The 22688-nt window shown below is 46.9% G+C and overlaps 8 protein-coding genes across 8 annotated transcripts; 4 read left to right on the top strand and 4 right to left on the bottom strand.

Annotated features, from left to right (window-relative positions):
- Positions 1–374: 374 nt before the first annotated feature.
- On the bottom strand, positions 375–9125 carry BHQ10_000652 (uncharacterized protein; the record flags this gene model as incomplete). Its single annotated transcript, XM_040879115.1, has 14 exons — positions 375–2486; positions 3356–3755; positions 3835–4285; positions 4347–4383; positions 4437–4481; positions 6994–7112; positions 7170–7410; positions 7482–7574; positions 7627–7872; positions 7924–7998; positions 8057–8271; positions 8337–8596; positions 8666–8720; positions 9005–9125. 14 exons carry the CDS (start codon positions 9123–9125, stop codon positions 375–377), a joined length of 4470 nt encoding a protein of 1489 aa, XP_040729157.1.
- A 1187-nt stretch (positions 9126–10312) lies between these two features.
- Positions 10313–12191, top strand: BHQ10_000651 (uncharacterized protein; the record flags this gene model as incomplete). Its single annotated transcript, XM_040879104.1, has 6 exons — positions 10313–10413; positions 10473–10630; positions 10684–10788; positions 10844–11804; positions 11861–12025; positions 12083–12191. The coding sequence occupies 6 exons, from the start codon at positions 10313–10315 to the stop codon at positions 12189–12191; spliced, it is 1599 nt and encodes a 532-aa protein (XP_040729156.1).
- Positions 12192–13429: 1238 nt separating this feature from the next.
- BHQ10_000650 (uncharacterized protein) lies at positions 13430–15374 on the top strand (the record flags this gene model as incomplete). The annotated part of the gene is made up of 8 exons (XM_040879093.1): positions 13430–13839; positions 13896–14321; positions 14374–14451; positions 14507–14730; positions 14780–14891; positions 14944–15048; positions 15099–15271; positions 15325–15374. 8 exons carry the CDS (start codon positions 13430–13432, stop codon positions 15372–15374), a joined length of 1578 nt encoding a protein of 525 aa, XP_040729155.1.
- Positions 15375–15686: 312 nt separating this feature from the next.
- Positions 15687–16817, bottom strand: BHQ10_000649 (uncharacterized protein; the record flags this gene model as incomplete). Its single annotated transcript, XM_040879081.1, has 1 exon — positions 15687–16817. One exon carries the CDS (start codon positions 16815–16817, stop codon positions 15687–15689), a length of 1131 nt encoding a protein of 376 aa, XP_040729154.1.
- A 491-nt stretch (positions 16818–17308) lies between these two features.
- Positions 17309–18406, top strand: BHQ10_000648 (uncharacterized protein; the record flags this gene model as incomplete). Its single annotated transcript, XM_040879070.1, has 1 exon — positions 17309–18406. The coding sequence occupies one exon, from the start codon at positions 17309–17311 to the stop codon at positions 18404–18406; it is 1098 nt and encodes a 365-aa protein (XP_040729153.1).
- Positions 18407–18479: 73 nt separating this feature from the next.
- On the bottom strand, positions 18480–19917 carry BHQ10_000647 (uncharacterized protein; the record flags this gene model as incomplete). Its single annotated transcript, XM_040879059.1, has 4 exons — positions 18480–18710; positions 18772–19469; positions 19525–19666; positions 19720–19917. The coding sequence occupies 4 exons, from the start codon at positions 19915–19917 to the stop codon at positions 18480–18482; spliced, it is 1269 nt and encodes a 422-aa protein (XP_040729152.1).
- Positions 19918–20402: 485 nt separating this feature from the next.
- Positions 20403–20829, bottom strand: BHQ10_000646 (uncharacterized protein; the record flags this gene model as incomplete). Its single annotated transcript, XM_040879048.1, has 2 exons — positions 20403–20690; positions 20764–20829. 2 exons carry the CDS (start codon positions 20827–20829, stop codon positions 20403–20405), a joined length of 354 nt encoding a protein of 117 aa, XP_040729151.1.
- Positions 20830–21576: 747 nt separating this feature from the next.
- BHQ10_000645 (uncharacterized protein) lies at positions 21577–22611 on the top strand (the record flags this gene model as incomplete). The annotated part of the gene is made up of 2 exons (XM_040879037.1): positions 21577–21599; positions 21666–22611. The coding sequence occupies 2 exons, from the start codon at positions 21577–21579 to the stop codon at positions 22609–22611; spliced, it is 969 nt and encodes a 322-aa protein (XP_040729150.1).
- Between the last annotated feature and the right edge of the window lie 77 nt (positions 22612–22688).

Raw genomic sequence — 22688 nt, 5'->3', positions numbered from 1 at the left:
CCTAGAGAGTTTCCTAGACTTTATAGCTACACTGTACATCCCGACCATGATTCCATAGAAGCATATATACAATTGTCCACGTTTCGGCCAATAGGAGTAGTTGTTGGCATTCAGCCTCAGATCCACCCATTTGGAAAGTCCACGTTTGAGCGAATCATCTTTCGCGATCAGATGTTTTCAGGTGGGAACTAACGAGTACTGACGTTAAACATTTATAGTCCATTTTATCATAGAGGGACGTTTCTCTTTATAACCTTGTCTCTTTACAACTTTGGAACCGTCTCGTGGAACGGCAACGAGGATATCGAAATCAAAAGTCCATTTGTGGGTATATGGGACTAGTTATTAATAATAGGTTCTATAAATATGACAAATTAGTCAACGACTCGCGTCTTTTCCTGCTCGCTCTCGGAGAAAGTCCCAATGCGACGGTTCAGCTCGCTAAGCTCGTCCTTCGACGGGCCCGAAACTCCAGACGTCAACGGCTTGAGGAAATTCCCACTGCTGAAACCTTGCCAGGAATCAGAGGGTCGTCTACCGCTACTCCTGCTGCGGCTGCGATTCGGTGTTTGCGGTTCACTAGGCGGCATGCTCTTGAGACGGGATTTGTAGGTTGCATAGTCCATGTCGACGCCCATTTCGCCGTCGTAATCGTAATTGTCGTCAACAAGTTTCTCATGCTCAAAGTCGGGGAATATCTCGGGGCCAAATGTGTTGATGACGTTGATCACTTGGGCGACGACGGATCGACGTTGATTGCGCAATTTGATGAGTGCGGATGAAGAGCTGGGGTTGAGTGCGATAAACAAGGGAGGCAGGGACTTGAAGACGTCCATACCGATCTCGCCAATTCGAAGGCCCGTGAAGCTGACGGATATCATGAGTCCGAAGAAGAAGAAAGCGAAGATTCGGAGTGGAATGCTGTCTGGGACGTATGATCTCGCATTCACCCACCAAGGTACAACAGACGCGTAATGCCCGTCGTGCCGACAATAGTACAACCAACCGGTAACGATCACAGTGTACCATGTATATAAAGTAGGCGCAAAGCCCATTGCAACAAGAATCTTCCAACTTCCGACGACATCGCGACCGTCCATTTTCACAGAGGAATTGGCAAGCGCTTTCCGTTGTTTGGAATGAGATATAGCTCTTGTAGTGACAAAGACTGGCCAAAAGAGAGCCAGAGCTGGCAGGGTCGCCAACCCCATCATCAAAAGCTCGCCGATACGATAGAGGAGCGTTAGGAAAACAAGCCACCATGGGCGACGTCGTACATTACCCCATTCAACCTGGTGGTCTTGAACACCCAACGCTTTGAGTTGACGATTGTAAGCTCGCACATCCTTCGCCAGCTGCATGACTTTGGGTTCGTGCCGGAACGTAGTATATCCTTTCAACAACCGCCTATTCAGCTCAATGACGACAGGAAGGGGCAGTTTCATTCGTAAGGGCTTATATAGCTTTCTAGTGGCTTGGATAAGCATCAATGACTCTCGGTCCGGAGCTTGCTGGGTAACAGAATCCAGCGCCTCCTGTATAGTCTCTAGAAGAGATCCGACTGCATTACGCTTGGAATTTCCGCCGAGCTTGAAAGCAGCGACCTGATCTGGGTGGACTTCCACAGGAGGACCAAACTCGATGACGGCGCGAGAACGAAACTTGTTCGGATGAAAGTAGTTCATTCCACATGGTATGATAGTCAGGCCACAGTCGGGGCTACGGGCCAGTGTTCCAAGAGCAATGATAGCAGCTCCAGCCTTCAATGGTAGCAATCGCGGACGGTCATGGCTTCCACCTTCGGGGAAGATCCCAATACAGCCCCCGGACTCGAGTCCGCGGTATACTGCGTCAAACATTTGACTCTGGTCGATGTGTGGGGCGACCTTGAATGAAGTTCCTGTACGGAGGCTTTCAAACAATGGGTGGTCGCGAGCAAACTTCTTGAACGGCGCTTTCAGACGTAACTCTTCAGGTCCAACTATTTCCGCAATCGCCTGCTGCTCTGGGGCGTCCTGGCCTACTTTAGGCAGTATGATAGTGCCTCGTTCCATGAACATCGGATCGGTAAAGTTGGTGCCCTTTCCACACACCAGAGTCGGATCACCCTCAGGATGAGGTAGATAGATTGTGCCCACTCCGGGCTTTATGTTATCCATTGCACGCGTGACCGGAAGCGCGCCCATTTGCGCCGCCAATGTGCCAATATACGGTTCTCTCATCGACTTTTCCGCAATCAAGAATGATATTCTCCGGCCTGCATAACGTTTGAGAATGCGCATTAAAAGAATCGAATCGACGAATTGGTTGGCGTGCGGAGCTGCCACGATGATGACGGGGCCCTTTTTCGGGATGCGCCATGCTCCGGGCGCGTAAACTTCGCGGAAGAAGATACTGAGGCAAAAGCGGAAAATAGAGAGCAAGGTGTCGTAGATCCATGGGACCAGCAACTGCTCGCTAGACTTCACGCTGTGCGCCATTGTATTCTATACAGGCTCACTTAGCTGACAGGTTGGAAGATCTGGAATTTTTGTGTCGCCAACGAAGCCTCCCGTCCTGTATGTCCTGCTTTGTTGTCGTCTTCCAAGTTCGGTAGATGGTGGGCGGAAGAATGAAGGTTTCGGAGAATGTCACTGGGGATAGGCCGTCAAACCAACCCGATTGGAAAATTCAATTGCGAACTATCATCGGCAAGACGGGTGCATCGAACGACGAGGCATGGTAATGATATCGACGAGGCACGAAAACGTTGGGGAGCTGTCGACAGGGTTGAGTCTAGGTAGCTGAATTCCAGAGAAATTGACTGGACGACGAGCTGGCCGGTTAAGACCGGAAGCGGGGGAGGGCCTAGATCTTTAGAAAAATGTAAGATAAGAGGAATTTCTTGTATTCGATCATTAATGTGTCTGATAATGATGTATCTATTGGTGCTGGTATTAAGACGGTGGGCATTGAAGAATAGAGTGGTAGAAAAGGAAAGATACCGAGTTGTGCGAGAAATGTTTTCTTTTCATTGGGGTGAGTTTAGAGACAAATTACATCCGTTAACCCTCCGCCTGAAAATTATATACTAATCATCATTGATGCTTTATGACAATCATAAAGCACCTTTTGCAACCAAAAAATACACGATAAAATTCCAGGCTTATATACTTTCCACAAAGAATACGACACTACCTAATGTTACTCAGTAACAACCTTGAAAGCAATAAGACAAGGTTCTATGGGATATTCATCAATGTTTTGTTCCATCCGGCCCTTATCTAGAGAGCTACATAGCATCATTTGAAGCCATATAGGTATATATTATTCATGATCACTCATGTCTTAATGCTTGATGGAACTCTTTACGAACATATATGCCATCCGGAAGTACTCCACGCGCTGCCAATTCCGTATCAGAATCGTCTCCCTGGCCGCCGTCACTTACTTTGGACTGAGCCATACTCACCACCTCACCATGCTTGGGCCCCTGATACATCGCTGTCATCTGATAGCTGTTATGGGCAGTTCTGCTGCTCTCGTTTCGCTGATAAGGGTGCGTCGTCTGGTCATAGCCAGGCTTGTGAGAACCAAGCCAGCCCTGTGGCAGAAGAAGGGAGAAGATCTGACGCATAAAAGGTAGATTGGCTGTGATAACAGCTAACTGGGTTTCGACAACACTCCACAGTAAAGGCATAGTTGCGGTGTAAGTAGGGTTTGCGAAGTCCAGTTGCGTTAGACTGACGAGGCGGATCATGCTTATGGCGCTGATACTGGGAGGTAGTCAGCAAACGTATCACCTTCCACCGGTATTTTCTTTTCTTTCCCCACAGAACACTACAGGTAACTTACAGCATGCCGAGACCGAATATCACGAGTAGACCAAGTCTTTGCCCCAGGGGAAGATGCAAAGCCCATATATGCGAAAGTGGTAATGACAAGACCATGAGGTCGGTGACAAGGTTGAGGACTCCAGTTGCTATAAAGGCGGCATTCCTGTTGGCGCATTTCCCCCCCTCAACGGCTGGGTTCCAGTTGTATTCAAATGGGGTACACAAAAGGAAAGTCTCGAGAATAGAGCTGATTGCCCAAGCCCAGACCACAGCACCAACGACGTAGATTGCCCTTCGGAATCCTAGCTTGACGCCGAAAAGACGCCAGTATAACCCCAGAATCGATGTCTTGACAAGAAGAAGTCCAATGGCATAGAGAAGCTGCAAGACAAGCAACAATTTGAACATGTATTCCATGTCTGCCAACGCGACAACCCCAAGTTGTAGTCCGACACCTCCATTTGTGATCACTATGGAAACAAAGACACTGATTAGTAGAATACTCGTTTCCATTGGAATTCTCTGACCTACTTTCAGTAGCCGCTGCAGTGAGGGCAATCACAAATACCTGTCCTGATCAGCTTACCGGGCAACGATACGACCGGGAAAGCATATGCTTACCAATGCCACCACTATAACATAATTGTCAAAGACCAGAGTGATACTCTGCATTCTCCGTGTCACGATTCGCAGAATCACTGACGCGATCGAGACTAAGAGCAGTACACTGATGGCTATTGTGACCCTGCGGCCTTCCGTGGATCGTAGACCATAATGACTCATGTTGAGGGACAAGAAAGTATCCTGATCTCAGACATCAAGCTGAGAATAATTTCTTCCGTTTTTGGAGACATCGGTTTCTACCTAGGTATATTTAAAAACATTGCGAAAGATACCTTCTAAAAAGATTCAACGTTTTAGGGTTTCGGTTCCAGAGAGGTCTTTGCACCTCATCCTAGTCCATATTGGGAAGGCATTCGTTCAGTGGATGCCCTGGCTTGGTGGATTCGAAGTTCCATCGTATTTTGAGTTTGGTATTACGTCTGGGAGCAACGGTGGTCTGAAAGAGACATGTTTCAAGAACGAGGTGATGATATTTGAGAAGAGCTGTGTTCCTGTTATATCGGGCATTACCAAGCGATACATTCATTCTTGGGCTATTCACATATGAGAATGACATAAGATTATAGATTTCGAAATAATTTGGTTCACTTTCTGATGCAAAAATTTTGACATTGCTCTAACTAAAGATATCATTGTAAGTATAGCCGATCCACAGGTTCTCCAAGGCTGGAGGCCAGCTGGAAATGTTACCAGCTCAGGCAAAAAATCGCTTCTGATTTTTTTATTAGCCGAATAATTTCCAGGTATGGTTTAGTCTCCTACTTTCAAGTTCATATGTTCATTCTGAAACTAGTCTACTTGAAACATGAAGTCCGACAAGTAACTTCGTAAGACCAAGGCAGTTCGGTATAAACCCACTTCGGCAATTCTTATTTCTCCTAGATCGTGAGTAAGTACTGATGGGGCGTATGTAGATCCGATGAGGTGAGCGGCTGGCCTGTGTTTGTCTCCAAAACAAGCTGTCTGGCCGAGTTGCATGCTGTGAAGATTGTGTATAGCGAGTCTATAGCTGGTCATTAGTGGCAGCCTTTAACTATTAACTGTAGTTAAGCACCCTTGGAGTGTTGCTATAAATCATAGACAATCACCTACAGCTAGTAAACCAGCTATATATTGGTATGTGGGTGCTTAGCAAGGAGATCTTAATTTTTTACGTACTATAAGGGAACCTAGATCGTGTGCTCCGTATCGAGATCGGATCTAGATGTACCCGGTGGGTTCGCCTAAATCTAATGTGGCTTGTTAAGGGACTTTCAGGCTCCAGCATCGGCTAAGAGTCCCTAGGTCTATGACAAACTTTGTTTCTTCGGCTCCCTGCCAAGTCTCGATTGTAACAAATTTTCTTCATCGTCCAAGCCCCTGAGTGTAGTGAGCACGATGATCCACACGATACAGTTCTCCACTCAAGTGGAATCTACACGAATCATGCACATCCCAAGAGTCAGGTTAGTCAATCTTGCAAACCGTGACGAGAATTTTCACTGTTCAGCCGCTCTCGGAAAACTTTTTCCTTGAATCCACAGGGACCAGGGATCCATTTGAGTGAGGGTCTTGGACGTAGTGAAGATCAGCAAACAGCTCTCTGAACTTCTGAAGAGAAAAAAACTACCTAGGTATTCGTTGATTGCATCTGATGCTGGCTATATTATTATAGTAATTAATTCTCGAGCCGAGACTAATAAGAATACATGCATATGAGATAATGCTCGCTAACAGAGGCAGCACACTTTGGTAGAGCATGTTTTATATTCTCCTAAGCGCCGGCGAATACCTGCATATATGTCTCTAGTCCCATTCCGAATCCCATCATGAGTACCGTGTAGGGATCCTGGAGACGAGTGTTGAGTGAGGATACTGGACAGAATACGACAATGTTATCTCGGGGTATTCAGCAACAGTTCGAAACAGTCATGAACAGCACTACATGGAGTACACAACACAATACCTACCTATATAGGAAGTACATGATAAAAAAAATAAACTGACAACATCGAACATAGGAAATGCTATTAACAATCTCTGAACTTTTTCACCACTTCCCTATTATATTGCTAAAGTACACTGCTATGCTTTTTATATTACGTATCTGCTCATATGTTTATATAGGAATTTTATTTGGGATGCAATATCATGTAAAGTTTATGGCGGCATGGATGTTTGGATATGGGGGAGTATAAACACATTTTTCGTCCCGCTGTAAGTTATTAGGATATACTCATTATGCCACATATGTTTCACACATGCTGTAGAATATTGTAAGATACGCAATAAGTTGATCAGGTAAGTCAAGACTAGGCACCAGTACTACAGTGGCCCCTCTATCTTGCATACATAATCATATTATACGCGAATCATCAATGGCCTGGATACGGAATGCAAACAAATGTAGGATAGTACTTCGTATATACATACATACAACAGAAACCGTTGACAAACCAAACAATAAATCTTTGATGAAGCAACAACAGCAGCGGACAATATGCGGTGAGGGCTAAAACTGCAACCAAGAAAATTCTCTATTATCTTCATGCTAATGTACATTCTACTATCTTACATAGGGCGGCCGATTTGCGCCGACCCAAGGACCTGACGGCCCAACCATCTCAGGCTTGAGCTGTTCAATAGTGTTTGCGCCAATATTGCGCATGGTATTTGTGATCTCTTCATGAAGGACTAAACCAGTGTATCAGTCATTGGACAGTCCATTGCTATAACGTTATGAGAACTTACTCTCCATCACTCGTCTCACTCCCTCTTCCCCATGTGTTCCATTGGCATACAAGAAAGGCCTCCCCAACCCTACCGCTTTGGCACCTAGGGCAATCGCTTTGACAACATCGGCACCGCATCGAATACCCCCATCAATCATGATCTCTGTCTTTTCAAACAGCTCTGGACGTAAAGCTCGGATCTCGTACAGAATGTCAATCGGGGCAGGGGCGTAATCAGCTTGGCGACCTCCATGATTCGACTACACCGATTGTTAGTAAGGTCTTCAATTCAGTGGACGGAATAACGTCGTTTTTCCATAGGGTCACTCACAATTATCACGCCTTCCACGCCATGAGAAATACAGAGTTCGACGTCCTCGAGCGACTGGATTCCTTTGACGATGATTGGGAGCTTGGTATTTCTCTATACAAATGAGTAAGCTGGATGATAAGTAGCATTTGTACACAATACTAACCCTAATGAAGGCTATATCGTCCCAAGTCAGATTACGATCTTGATAACCTGATATCGCCTGATTCACAGGGAGAGTTGCGACGGTTGCCGACGACTCTCCGGAGCTGGTCGGGGCTTTTGCACGACTGTCCAGTGTMCGCTTTGAATCCCAGGATGTATCAACAGTGAACATGATTGCTTTTGCTCCCAGCTTCTCGACTTTTCGGATGAGAGTCTCTGACTGCGAGCGATCCTTGTTGAGATAGAGCTGTTGGGATCAGTCGTCGGCACGGTGCAATTTTTTTTTCATAACACATACCTGGAATATCAAAGGTTGACCCTCGCTACTTGCTTCAAAAATCTCGTCCACACTACAACTGGCATTCGAGGAAATCTATTGCCGTCAACAATGGAGTTATCTTCAATTGAATGTTCAAAAGAGGCAGACTTACGGCCTGTACGATATCCCAATCACCAGCTGCCCGGGTCAAATTCACTTCTCCGAGAGGGTGGCCCAATTTTGCCATTGCAGCGGGTGAAATAAAAATGGGCATTGAAGACTCGATTCCCATGAACGTAGTCTCAATCGAGCCAGTGGACATGTCTCTCACGAGGACGCGAGGACGAAAGAAGTATCGTCTGAAAGCATTCTGATTCTCCATAAAGGCTATCCAACCAAGTCAGCAATTTCCACTTTAAATGGTAGCATGTTGTTCAACACCACTGACGTACTGTGTTCTTCGTCAGATGCACTGCGGTAGTACGCCCAAGCCGTCTCACTCAACACGCGTTGGGCCCATTCTTCAAAGTCCCGCAATAGCAGCATGCTCTGAGCCGGGGGCATAATTTCTCTCGCGGCTCGTCGTTGCAGGTCAAATTCGGACAATACCTTGTCCTGTGCAGGAACCGTGCTCGGATCAACAAAACCTAGGCATGCTTCAGGTGGTAGATTGTCCAACGCATCAGACGGATGAAGCATGGAAAAAAGCTCGCTAAATCATTAGAGCCCAGCATCCAAATAAAAGAAAATGTGGAACATGTCCAGACATCGGAAAGCTCACGTTACTTCTTTGCCAGCGTGCGAAAGGATAGCCTGCCGGCCTCCAGGATGCAATGCTATGAAACTTGTCACGTCGTAGACACGGCCCTATCGTCTTGAGTCAGTCATATGCGCAAAGAGATTGTTATCTGATGGATGAGCGGACATTGATTATGACCCAACAGTCGTCCGCAGATACATGCTTTTGTACTTCTTCGTAGGTTATCATCCCTGGTTGCGCAGCGCTTTGCGCGGCTTGTCTACGTCTTGATTTTGAGTATGCGACACAGCATGAGACTGCAAGAAGCTAAGACCCTTATTAATAACATATCGTCTGTATAGGCACTTATGATTTACACACCAAAGCTATTGAAGTTCCCAAGAATGTACGGTTGTGTCTTTTCTTTGGCGGGACGGATGACGCGCCAGTTTGAGACGTGGTTATAGACCTCGTACAGCGTCGCGTGATGTTTCTTGGGCATAATATAGGCTGAACTCGAAGTGGTCGTATCATTATAGAAGATCGAGGAMCCCCAGCCACTCCTGGTAGTCTGAGCATCAAAAAAGGCATGATGGCGCTCCAAACGAGTACCTAGCGACTCGCTGTACAAAATAACACTTCAAGATAATCCCAAGCCTCGCACCCTAAAATTCGAAAAGTAAATGTCAAAAGCTACATACATCGAATAGAAAATCAATAATTTAACCACACGTGACTTCAATGAGGACGTTCAATAGCCGCCTGGGTGATCGTTCGCTTATTTTCCGCTTGAGTAGCCGTCCGAAATCCGATCTCTATACTTCATCAATACCCGACCCTACAAATATGGTTGCGTAAAAGCGCTGAAAGATTTATTGCTCAAGTGATAAAAATCAGTTTTCGGCAATAATGAATTCATCCAAGAACTTTTCGTCGTTTGTTTCTCCGAGTAGGTACTCCTGGGCAGGCAGAAAGAAAGGAAATATATAAGCATTAAACCAAAGTGTAGTTGTGGGCTCAACGCCAAACGTCCTTTTGCACTATTGCATAGATTGTCATTCCTGATCTGAACATTGAAGTCTCAAGTAATTTTGAATTGACATTGTGTACTCACAAACTGCCAGAATGATGGCCCATGACCGGAAGCACTATACCTAGTAATCTTTGGCCGGCTTTACATTAGAGGCTTCTCAAGATTCTCCAGAAGGCGTTCTCCCGAATGATCTGGATAATTCACATCTGTAAGTTGAAGCAAATTCGGGTGAAACTCAAAGATTGTACCGTTGGTGGAGAATGATATCTATGTAGAATTTTGATGTCGCGGTACCTACCACCTCGGTAAATTTCCCAATCGGGTACTGAGGCGATACACGACCAGTTCCGGATGCCTTTATGCGGCTCGCCTATTTTTTGGAGGAACAAGAGATACATGGCATGATTGCATGATGGTAATCGGCTCGCTTGCTGCATCAGTCGTCCACATGTTCTCTCTCCACGGGGTAGAATCCGAGTTTCGTCGGGCTTCTACATCCGGAAATCTGGGGTGAAAATCAAGGCTATAAATGTACTTATATGTACACTAAATTTCTTAGACTGAGCTCCAAATCACTACCAGTAGCTTACTACTGCTAAGGGTTCATTCCTGTTTAATTACAGTATAAGCAAGACGGGCCACAACCGATTTGCAAGATGGGTGGTTTTAGAGCCGTTGAGGATCGCCCAACGCCAAAGGAGGTGTACAACTGGCGCCTTTATACAGAAGCCATAATCATTGCTTTTGGTTCAATGCTGTATGTTGACACACCCACACCGATAAATGTTGTATACAATGCTGAACATATTATCGCAGATTCGGTTATGACTCCGCCTTTGTCGGAACGACTATCGCCCGTACAAGCTTCAAACACGACTTTGGTATCACCGCTGCAAACTCAAGCTCAGTTTCAAGCAACATCACGTCTGCTTTTCAAGCAGGTGCTTTCTTCGGTGCACTCTTCTGTTACTTCAGTACGTACTTGTCACTGCCGCCTTTGTACATGATGGTTCTTAACGAGTTATAGTTACCGAGCGCCTCGGCCGTAAATGGGCTCTTCAAATCAGCGTGTTTGTCTTCATTATTGGCGCTATTCTAATGGTCGTGGCGACTAGTCAGCTCAGTTTCATTTGTATGTGATCTCTCGTCCATAATGGATGGCGGTGCAAACTAACACCCTCTTATAGACACTGGACGTGTTCTAACCGGTCTTGCTTGTGGTGCTATTACTGCCACCGTTCCGAGTTATATTGCCGAGCTTTCAGTGTCCTCTATTCGAGGTATCTTGACTGGTCTGTTCGAAGTAGCCTATCAGATTGGCTCTGTAATTGGCTTCTGGATCAACTATGGGATCACCCAGCACATCCCCGCAACTTCCTCTACTAGCTGGAGAATACCTATGGCTTTCCAACTTGTACCTGCCGGAATCTTGTTCATCGGTGGCTTCTTCCTGCATGAGTCTCCATTATGGCTGATGCGAAAGGAAAAATACGAGGAAGCATACCAAGCTCTCGAAGACTTGCGCCATCTGCCAAAGGAACATCAATATGTTCAGGAAGATATTGCTGCCATGCAAAACAGGCTTGCTGAAGAAGCTGCTATCGCAGCCAAATACGGAAACGGCTCCTGGGCCTTTTTCCGTGGTGCCATGGCCGAATTCTCTCGTAGGGGCATGAGGAATCGCATCTTCCTTGTCTTTTGCGCCTTTACACTCGCAAATTTGTCTGGTGCGTCAGCTATCAACTATTACTCACCGACATTGTTTGGCTCTATCGGTATTTCCGATGTAGCATTGTATACCGGCATCTACGGTTTAGTCAAGGCAATCGCGTCTATGATCTTTTACATCTTCCTTGTTGACCTTGTCGGTCGTCGTCGACCAGTTATTGTATCATCCATTGCTTGCTCTCTCTGCCTATGGTTTGTCGGTAGCTATGTCAAAGTTGGCCATCCGGCCGACATAATTGCTGCTGGTAAGCAACTATCCGACTCTACCGTGAAAGGTGGCCAAGCCGCTACTGGTATGATCATGATCTATTCCATTTTCTGGTCCTTTGGTCTCAATGGTGTTCCCTGGATTATCTCTGGAGAGATTTTTCCTGGTGCACTTCGAAACTTGTCTGGAACGTGGGCTGCACTTGTCCAATGGTCAGTATCCTCATTTTTTCTAGTGATCGGATCTCAATTCTAACTTGTTAAATAAGGGCCATTCAATTCCCGGTCACCAAGGCTTTGCCGTACATATTCACCTCATTCGGCTACGGAACATGGTACTTCTTTGCGTCGTGGATGTTAGTTGCCTCTGTATGGGCGTACTTTCTAGTGCCAGAGACCAAGGGTCTTACCATTGACCAGATGGACTACGTGTTGTATGTGGCCAGCCTCTCACTTTTTGTTTACGGATACTGACTCTCTTCATCATGCAGTGGCTATAATACTGGTGCGCCCTACATGATTCCTCACACGTCCCGCACCACCAAGGAAGTCCCTAGACTCATCGAGGATACCCAAATTGAGAAGGTTGTTTCAGTTTGATAAGGAAACAAGCACCACTGATGGTGGAATAGGTCGTGTCTCTCAGTCTGTGACTCTAGTTGGAAAAGGCGATCAATCGCCAAAGAGCTTCAAATCTTATCAAATGATGTTTGTTGGACGGCTTAGGGTTTAGGGCTAATACATATAATGCCTTGTGTTTCAGGCATCGATTTGTATGATCAAAACACCATACGAAGACCCCACTAAACCCACAAATACCATTTTGGTAATATACAAACAACGTAGTTTTTGCTAATTGATCGATAAAGCTGGCCGTGAAGCAGTCCTACTCAAGAAGACGCAGCAATTGCTTCCCACAACTTGTAAAGCAAACAGCGTAATCCGTACGGGCGAAATGTAGAGAAAGATAAGCAACAAAACGGAACAAGCTCAAGTCACATGCCACTGCCTCTTTGGGAAGAAGCGCAGAATGTGAAACGTGAAGGAAGCCGCCATTTTCCACAATTTTTCTGTAGATTGTACAACAACTTCATTCGGAACTTTCATCCCCTGCAACAACCACCTGCTTGCAGTCCACATCAATCGTGCCATCAAAACAAGTTTGCCGCTTGAGAAGGCAATGCCGGCTTCGTGGTCGTGCATGGGGTGTGGATAACCTCTTCCCGTGTTGCTCCTCTTCGTCCCGCCGGCAACCCTCTCGATAACCACTCCCAGCTGGACTCTGCAGCGTTCATCCATCTTGGTTGTAGGTGGGGTGCGCCATCTCGACTGATGCTTTGGATTGATTAGCTCCCCTCCGTCTCATTGGACAACTCCGCGACGTGCAGCATGGACACGTCAACGCACTAGAGCGGTCAAGTCTTCACGCTTCTCGTCGCTTCTCCCAGCGAACAGAGCCTCAATTGATACAGTCATTCATCCCTTGCGTGACACGCGCTCTGATCTAGTTCAATCTCTCCACCCATTGCTTTGCAGAAATAGGTCAGCAGCCCTACAACCCTGGCTAGCTACGTACGTATAGGTTATATAGGTATTAGAGGGGCCCTCAATTTATTTTGGGTAGTTGATTCGGCACCGACATACCTTGTCCGGCTAACACAATAGCATTAAATTCTATATTAAATCTTGAGAACGACCTAGTCCTGAAATCAATGCTCCTTTCATCCTTCAAATACACCGCACACCGTGGGATGGGAGTCCGAGACTACTGCCCAAGGAGCACTTCCAGCCCTGAACCCCCCGCATGTATGTGAATGGCGACCCACGCAGACGCAAGCATGGACTTGCAAGTGCACCGCATCATCAGTTTCACAGAAGATGTCGCTGTCGGGCTGAGGCAATTTCGAGAACAGCTTCCGGAATACAGTGCAGAAATAACAAATGTCATTGCCGAGCTATATGCCATCAGTGCGACCCTGACAAGTCTCGAGGGGCTCACGCGTCAGTTTCCTCGTAATTTTGGGCCTGTCAAAGCGGACTTCGAACAAGTGCTCGTCAGCTTACGGTATACGCTGAACGAGATTATCAACTCTTTTGGGAAACTTGACCGGAGACGGACAGCAGAAAACTATCGCCAGATATGGCATGATCTTAACGTCTATTTTCACGAAGAAAGTGGCTATTCCTTGAAAAGACGTTTGAATAAATACAAATTATTCTTGGAAGAATTGCAAGATGTTGTGCAAAAGTATACTCCGATTCATCCTATTGGCGACTTCTTGCGCTAACATTGTTTACTTATAGTAAGGCCATAGATTATCGCTTCATGCACAATTTGCGAAAGAGTATCCTGGCTATCCTTGAGGAGCAGGATGGTCGCTTTGCTGCACGTTTGGCGGGCCTTTCGCTCGGTGGCGGTCGACCAAGATCGTCTACGAGCAGTAGCAATATGTCGGGTAATTCATTTGAGGCGGAAGGTCATGGTATTGAGAAGCGTCGATCTTATGAGAGGACAAGGTCTGGATTTCGGCCTCAGCCATCGCCATTGCATTCTCCGACATCGACCAACGACAGCGCACCGCCATGGGCGCCTGATGTTCCGGGCTCGCCAATCTCGACTTCTACGACTACTCAATCGAACTTGTCGTCGGCTGTACTCAATGATCACTGGGCAAAGGATGTCTTTTCTTATAGAGGACCGCTGATGAAGTTTCCTGTTGAGGGTGAAGGGTAAGTTCAAAACTTTTTTATTAAAACCTGATTCAAAACTAATTGATATTAGTTCCAAGTGCCTTGGAGAAGAAGTACAAGACATTAAAGAGTGGCTTCATGAGCAAGGCTTTGATGAAGTCGCATACTTGTATGTATAGCCTAGTGAAACCATGCACAGCTTCATCAACTAATTAACCCTCAAGGCCATTCGACGAGGATGTTTCGATCTACTTTTACGTCAGAGAAGACGATAGTCGAGCACGCATTCTGTGCAAAGCACGGAGAAACAGACGAGCCAAATTTTACTGTCTGCCACTTAATATGTTGGAGGTCAGGCGTATTGGACCGTGTCTACAACTCTGTCGGCGACGCCGCTCGGGAACTGAGCTTGTTCCATGGTTGAATCTGCATTTTGAGAGTATTGAAAGTATGTACGGCGGGCTCATTCCTTCCAGTATAAACTAACAACCTTCTAGAAATGGTGTTATTTTTCTGCACTTTCATTGCATTACGATCTCAGGATGGCCATAAACGTGTTCAAGAGATTCGTGACTATGAACTTGAAGCCGAGAAAGAATTGTTTGGCGGGTGAGTCAACTATATCAAAGGTCAGTCTGCCTGGACTAACAATCGTTTACAGTCTGATTGATGACGACAATTTCATACACGCCCTGCGTGTATACCGAGACCGTATGTCAGGAGCCATCCGCTTACAAGCATCTGTCCATGAAGGGGACATGAGAAGGTACGTGATTGCAAAGCCCATAGATATTCTTCGTTCTAAGAGGTCCCAAGGGCACCCGTGTGGACAGCCTTTATAACGCATCATATTGACACACCCCACTGGGTCCGACGTGTGAAAACCATGGTGCTTCTCCGAGATGCAAAGAGGGTTATATTCTTCCCAGAGTATTCACCTCCAAAAAATAACCGTGGAGAGCACATTCTTAAATTTACTTCCGAAGATGGTATGTAGTCGTTGGCTACTTCATGACTAATCGCTGACGTACTTTTGCAATAGACGCCAAAGATTTTGTTGATGTGATTGAGCGACTTTCAATTACCGATTAGAAAGATGGATGGAACTTGAATGAATGATAATAACGAAAGTGATGAGATTGACGAATTGATGAATCATGAGAGCACGGCCAACAACACATCTGCTTATGTCTGATTTGGTGTTTTGTTGTATTTTATGTCATCCGGATGGTATGGTTATCAAAAGCAGTGTTTCTTTTCTGATTGTCTTTTTTCATCTGACGATCTTTAACAACACGAATTTACGAGCTCGGTAGATTTATAAATGCCTCAGCTCAATGCAATTCTAATATACAGGATTATAAACATTATTATCATTACCATAGCCGTCATAGTCCATCTCATCTATACAGGAACTCCCAGCCCCTCCAAAAATTGATCTGCCTGGCGTTTTCCTCTTAATTCCCTAATCTTCGCTCTCCTCTCATCCTTTATACGATCCCGTTCTGCTTTTCGTTGACCACGCTCTTCTCTTTCCTTTTCTGTTTCGCGTCGAACATTAAGCAGATCATGCATCTCCTGCTCCCTCTCCTTCGCATCTTTAGAGAATTTGTAGAACCCCGTCCCGCGCGTCCGCACTTCAGCCTCGGCGTCGTAGTGCAGACTCTCAGGCGGAGTCGCAGATCGATCTCGCTTAGACGCCAAATATGCCATCTGCGACGCTATAGCAGCATCCGGATTGAATGCATGCGCTTGCACAGTTTCGCCATATATTAAATTCGAGGGCCGCGATGGTCGTGAGCGATCTTCTTCCTCGACCGTTGCAGCGTCTTGCGTCTGCCGTCTGAATCGCGCTGCCTGTGCTGCTTCTGCTCTTGTCCCACGTCGCGAACGCCCGAATTCGTCCTCGTAATCGACTAGTGGTCCAACCCCGTCATCTCCATCTTCTTCTTGCTGCATATCCGCGTCCTTCTCTTCATCCTCCGCCCATTTCCGATCAAAATCGACAAGCGCATTTCTCTCCTTCCGTCTCAGTCGTGACGTGTATTCATCTCCACCACCACCTTCAGCATCTTCATCCGAACTACTCCCACCCGCGAAATGATGCCCTTTTCTCAAATTCTCATACAAATCCGCCTTTTCTTGCATGCGCCTTTTCGATTTTTGTAGTGTAAATGCATCGACCGTACCGATAGTGTCGCTGCTTTGATGCAACTGCCTCGAATTCTTGTTGCCGTGCGCATCGTATTCTTCACCGGTTGCTTCGTCTTTTGCGGCGCGTTTGAGGGCTCCCTTGTTGTGCACGGCGAATAGATCTGGTTTGCCGCCTTTGGATGGGCGGGCGCGGCCTCGTGCGAGTTTGTAGTTGTCGTCTTTGGTAGATTTAGAGGAGGATGGTCGAAAGGCGGCGTCTTTGGATATGAGGGAAGATAGGTGCGAGGTAAAGGCTAGGGTGGAAGAAGAGGTGATGTCTTTTTGGCTGGGGCCGTTTTTGGGGCGTTGGATGCCGTAGAGCGCGGCGTCGTTTGAGGTCATATTGAATATTTCAACTATTTCGCATGGACAAAGATACCCATGCAATTTCGAAAAGTGCAATGATGGGTTTGCTGTTTTGTCAAAGGACGAAGTTTAAGATGGCGACTGGAGTTAAGACTATCGATAAAGAGCTTCAACCAATCAGAGACTGTCCCGCATCGGCGCATTTTCGGAGCAAATCCGACCAATCACATCGGGTGTACATTTTCTGAGGATATATTTGTCGTCCCCCGCGTTCAGTTATTTCAGTCATCTCAGCCAATTTGTCAATTGATCATCGAAATTGTCTGTAAGCCTTGAAATCATTCCCTGAATTGCTACAGTGGTCCCCATATCAGGACGACCCGTGAACAATCCGGACTAATCTGTCTCGTCTTTTCGCAAAACAGACTCCAGTACCCCTCCATTGAGTCACGCAAACAAAATGGCATCTAACCAGATTTATCTCGGAGTGATCGGTATACGACCAAAACGACTACATTCTCTGTTTCATGCTAAAATCAACAGGTGTCGGCGGCGTCGGAACCGCTTTCCTCCAACAACTCTCCAAACTCCCCAACGCCCCCTCCCTCATCCTCCTCGCGCGCTCGTCCCAAACTCTGCTTGCGCCAACCCCTTCATMCTCCCCAGCCATCCCAGCCGCAGACTGGGCAACAGCCTCTTCAGCACCCTCAATCACTACAACCGGTACCCTGACCCCTACCGAAGTCATATCCTACCTCTCCTCTGCCCCCGGCCGCTCCGTGCTCGTCGACAACACATCCGACCCAAAATTAGCCAGTGCATACCCGGACTTCCTCAAAGCTGGCATTTCCATCGTCACACCAAACAAGAAGGGATTCTCGTCCGACCTATCTCTATGGAAAGATATTTTTGCTTCTGCCGCAGCCGGTAAAGCGCTCGTCTACCACGAATCGACCGTCGGCGCCGGTCTCCCTGTTCTCTCGACATTGCGCGATCTCGTCGCCACGGGTGATGAAGTCACACGTATCGAGGGCGTATTTTCAGGCACTTTGTCCTTCCTCTTCAACACTTTCGCCCCCGTCTCTGCTGCCTCTGGACCATCCGCAAAGTGGAGTGATGTAGTCAGCCAAGCCAAGGAACTCGGCTACACCGAACCCGATCCTCGCGATGATCTCAATGGTATGGACGTAGCACGCAAACTGACCATTTTGGCTCGTATCGCTGGTCTGGAAGTCCAAAGTCCCGATTCGTTCCCTATCGAGTCCCTGATTCCCGCCGAACTGGCATCGTTGCCTGCCACCTCGGCTGGTGTGACAGAGTTCATGACCCGTCTACCGGAGTTCGATGGTCAGATGGCCACGCTCAAGGAAGAGGCCGAAAAGGCGGGTAAGGTTGTGCGGTACGTTGGTAGTGTGGATGTTGGTAAGAAGGAGGTCAAGGTCGGATTGCAGCAGTTCCCCAAGGATAGCGCAATTGCCGGGTTGAAGGGCAGTGATAATATTATTAGCTTCTATACCAAGAGGTATGGAAGTAATCCATTGATCGTGCAGGGTGCTGGTGCTGGTGGTGATGTGACGGCTATGGGTGTTACGGCGGATCTTATCAAGGTTTTGGAACGATTGTAAGAGGAAACCAAGAAAGAAGTCTATCCAATCAGTTGTATCTAAGAAGCAAATAAAGCGGTCTATAGAATTGGATCTAACTTCGTAAATATGCCTTGACAGCATCTCCCCAAACAGGCCCTCGCTTGTATCCGAAAATCTTTGGAACGCTTCCTTCTTTCAGCCCGTCGATAGCTGTAGCAAGATCCTCGCCCAGGCCTTCTTCTTTGATCTTTTTGATTGGGTAGGTGTATGTATGAAAGCCAAACATCATGGCGCGAGTAGTCGGCAGGCGATGAAGTGTTTGGCGCTCGGAGCGCAACAGGGTCTATCGAACCAGTCAGTTTCTTTTTGTTTCTCGTGTGCTGATTATTTGGTTTAGTACACACCGAATCGACATTCAATGTCCCCTCCTTGATCTTCTCCTCAACCTGCGTCTCGTTCATAGAGCTATGTAACCCACCAAAAGCAGCAAACAACTCCGTATTGGTAGAAATACTCCAATTGACCCGTTTCACATACTTTCCCACTTCAACATTTGCAAAGTGTCGATCCATACTCCTTTCGAGCTTTTCCTGGTAACCCGGGACGGGGCCATGGATGTCGGCGAGAAGTTTACCGAGTTTTTCGCGTGGATTGAAGCCTGCTGGGTAGCACGTTTCGTATGCTACGAGTCTGTACTTGGCATTTTTTGGGTCATTATCGTCGGTTTCATCAGGTAGGAGGATAAGGTAATCCTCATCTATAGTCTTGTAGAGAATTTCGAGAGCGCGCATAGGCGACGTAAATTCGGTGACTTCGGCCGGGTAGAGCTCATTGAAGACGAGGTTCTCGAGCATGTAAGCCTTGCCTGTCTCAAAGGCAGTTTCATGGAGACGAAACATTGTCGGGTAGCGCACGGGTAGATAGGTCGCCATGATGTAGCGATAGAACTCTTTTACAGCGGCGATTGCGCGTGGGTCAGACTCGTTATGCATTGCGATTACGGTCTCGCGATGTTCCTTGAGGATCTTTCGGCGATACAGTATGCGTTCTTTGTATGTCTTGTCCATGAGAATGAGTTCAGACGGGTCCAAGTTTTCGAGAGCTGGATAATTGTTAGTATTGACTTAGTATTGGCTCGAAGCTCAGTGATCACCCACCCATTGTAAGATGATACTTTGGCTTGAAAGGCCGAAGCTGCACCGGCTCCTCCGTAGCCCAGTCAAAGTCATTCAAGCTCTCCGGCAATGGGAAACCAGGCGACTCGAGGAATCGAGACTTTTTGTTGGTTTTTACTTGTCGCTATTGCATGTCAGAGTCATATCAAACCAAACATAGATATAGATAACACGCACATATTTGAGGAAAATTTGAAAAAGTAACCCACATCCCAAGAGGACAGAGATCAATAGCTGCGATTGTTTAGGCCAGTCAATCATCTCCATGAGCTTGTCTACGTTGTTCCGCGCATTTTCGGGAAAGTGTACAATGAGCGAATGGAGTGTCTCGAGTAGCTTTTTGGCTATCTCAACTTGAGACTCTGGCTGCTCCATCTTGGAAGCAGTCGAGGTGATTTCGTGCACAGGAATTGAAAGGGTTGTGTCGAGAGAAGTTGTGTCAAGTTGTGTTGCACACGAATTGATGAGGGCAAGATAGAAACAAAGAAGCCGTAGAAAGCAGCTAGCCGCTGTGTCACTTGAGGCAGCTGCTGGCAATCGGACAACCAGCAGAAAGAAGAGAGAAGAAAGGTAAGAATTAAGAAATCCTTCGAAGCTAAGTTGGGAGTGTTTATAGCCGCCTCCGCATTTCCCAACGGGGAACCGCCTCTTACTGTATGGGGCAGGTGGAGCCGGCTTATCTGCGAAGATAAGCTATCTGCTAAGTATTTACAATTTTACATGCGATCTCTAATACTGCCTACTCGTGAAGAATTGGAATAGATTGAGAGTGGATATGGTCGACACAGCTCCGACATATGCCCGATTATGACTCCTGTTCTCCGATGAGCCAGCTTCAATCCTACCACTAGAGACACCAGCTAGATTACTGTCTTTTCATTCTCAGTCTGCACAAGCCTCCTCATCATCTCCTTCTCCAAGGTGGTTGTCTGACTTGCTTGACTAGCCAGCTCCTCTCCCCGAAGACTGAAAGCTCGCCGTCGCCCACTCGGCCGTTCCGTCAATGTCGGCGCCCTTGGTTTGTGCTCGCCGTTCGCTCGTCCTCCAAAGAATGGCAATTCGTATGCGATCACGCGCGCGAAGTAGTAGACAATGTCGAATATGACCAGGCCGGCCCACGGTCCGATCGTTAAGAAGCCGAGGAAGATCTTCACATTATCCGTCAGATCATTAATCACATAAACAGAGGTAGTATCGAGGTATCAAGGTATAGACACATACAAACAGTCTGATGATCCATGTTTCCCATGTACTCATCGAGTCCGGGAGAAGAGAGTACCACGCCATCTTTCAACCTGAGAATGTGTTTCCAGCAGCTGTGATTTGGTAGATCGAGGTGCATATATATCAAGTGTGTTGATAAATGTTATATCGTCGGCTTCAGGCGATCCAAGAGAGTTCTGGTCATCGCAAGCTCGTTGTTGCACGACACATTACCCCTAACGAAGTGTTGTATCGCTTTTCGTCGTTCGCGGAGGGAGTGACTCGGTGAGTGACGGTGGCAACCAACGCTCATCAGACCATTCTCTGATAAGTATAACAAAGCTCGAACAGCGAAGGAACTGTTGGCGGAGGAGTCGAAAGAGGAGATGATGATGTGTCGGAGAACTGTCGCGGTTGCGTCAGTCGGCCGCGGCTGCTTGGCTGTCGGAACGATCCACAGCCAATCACAGGTGCCTGTCAGTTCTATTTATGAGTGCCTACATATTTTAGATGTGTATGGTTAAGACAATAATATGAATTGCAAATATTGATTTAACATAAAAATTGATCCACAAGATACAAATGAAAAGAAAAGCGCAGAATATTTTTCATGAATTATTAATCATGCCCGCAATTGGCGACTTTACTCCTGACTCCGTAGTTGCCGCAAAAATTGCGATTTGTCTATCTACAATGCCCCGCTTCAACTTCAGTTCCTGACTGGCGCTTTACGACTTGACCTTCTTCTTACAACCTCCGATTGAGCAGAAGAACGAATCAATACTGCTCAACGAACACACATTTCCATTGTATCTGCTTGCGACAGTCACCATGAAGCTCATACTATCAACCGGGTAAGTCCTTGACCCCGCGCCATCTGAGCATTTAACCTTGCACACAGTGCATACTGACGCTTACAGTAATATAATGACCMCCGGCCCCTCGGTGGTCCGCTTCCAAGCCGAAAAATCCAACGTCGAATTAATCAACTCTCTCAAATCCAACTTCGAAGCCGCGCAACAAACTCTGCCGCCACAGGACGAGCAATCGAACGGAACGAAAAGTACATCGTGGACGAAACAAGAGGGCGATACACTTTACGTTCCCGCGACCGACTTCGCGCTCTCTGGACTGTCAGAAGAACGAGATCAGTACGATATTACTGTCAAGTTATTCTACCTCCCCGGAATCCCCGCGTCGCGAAGACAGGCACATACGCGAGATGCGATTGATTTGGTTCTCAAGGAATTACACGTTGAATCTATCGATCTATTGATTGTCTCCTTCCCAGGGGTATCCTTTGACGCAGAGGACGAAGAAACAGAAGCAGATGACGACGAAGCAGGTTCAAGGACAGGCAGTGAGAGTAAATCCGGAAGCGACAGCACAGAACAAGCAGATGATTTCGAGAGCATGGTGAAGACATGGCATGCGCTTGAGACGCTGGTGGAAAACGGCAAAATTGCGCAACTCGGTGTTGCGGAGTTTGGCACTGAGCGGCTGGCGAGGKTCATTCAGCAGACGACTGTTAGGCCATCGGTTGATCAGATCAATGTCAAGGACTGCTGTGTTGTTCCAAAGTCACTCATTCTTTATGCTAAGCAGGAGAAGATTCGACTTCTCACGCATAATGACTGCACCAATATCTTACCCCCAGGTACGACTCGCGACTTGTTAGGGTCGGGCAAGGACGGTGCTGGGGTTTTTGCATCCACGCCTGGTGCGGTGGATCTGCAGGGTGAAATTGAGCCCCAGTGGGTAGTCAAGTACACGGCCGTGGTGAAAGATCGAGGCGTCATCGAGAATAAGGGTTACTTTGCTCTTGCAGAAGTTGGAAGCTGTATCAAAACAGATGATCGGTCCTGAGTACCTTGGGAACTTCTTTCTCCGTTTGCATTATTGTTAGCGAGGCGTTTGGTGGTTCTCTTATTCACACACAAGCA

Source organism: Talaromyces amestolkiae, assembly GCF_001896365.1.
Source record: "Talaromyces amestolkiae strain CIB chromosome Unknown scaffold1.1, whole genome shotgun sequence".
NCBI lineage: Eukaryota > Fungi > Ascomycota > Eurotiomycetes > Eurotiales > Trichocomaceae > Talaromyces > Talaromyces amestolkiae.
Note: the sequence above shows the minus strand (reverse complement) of the source record. Positions and strands in the feature narration are given on the sequence as shown.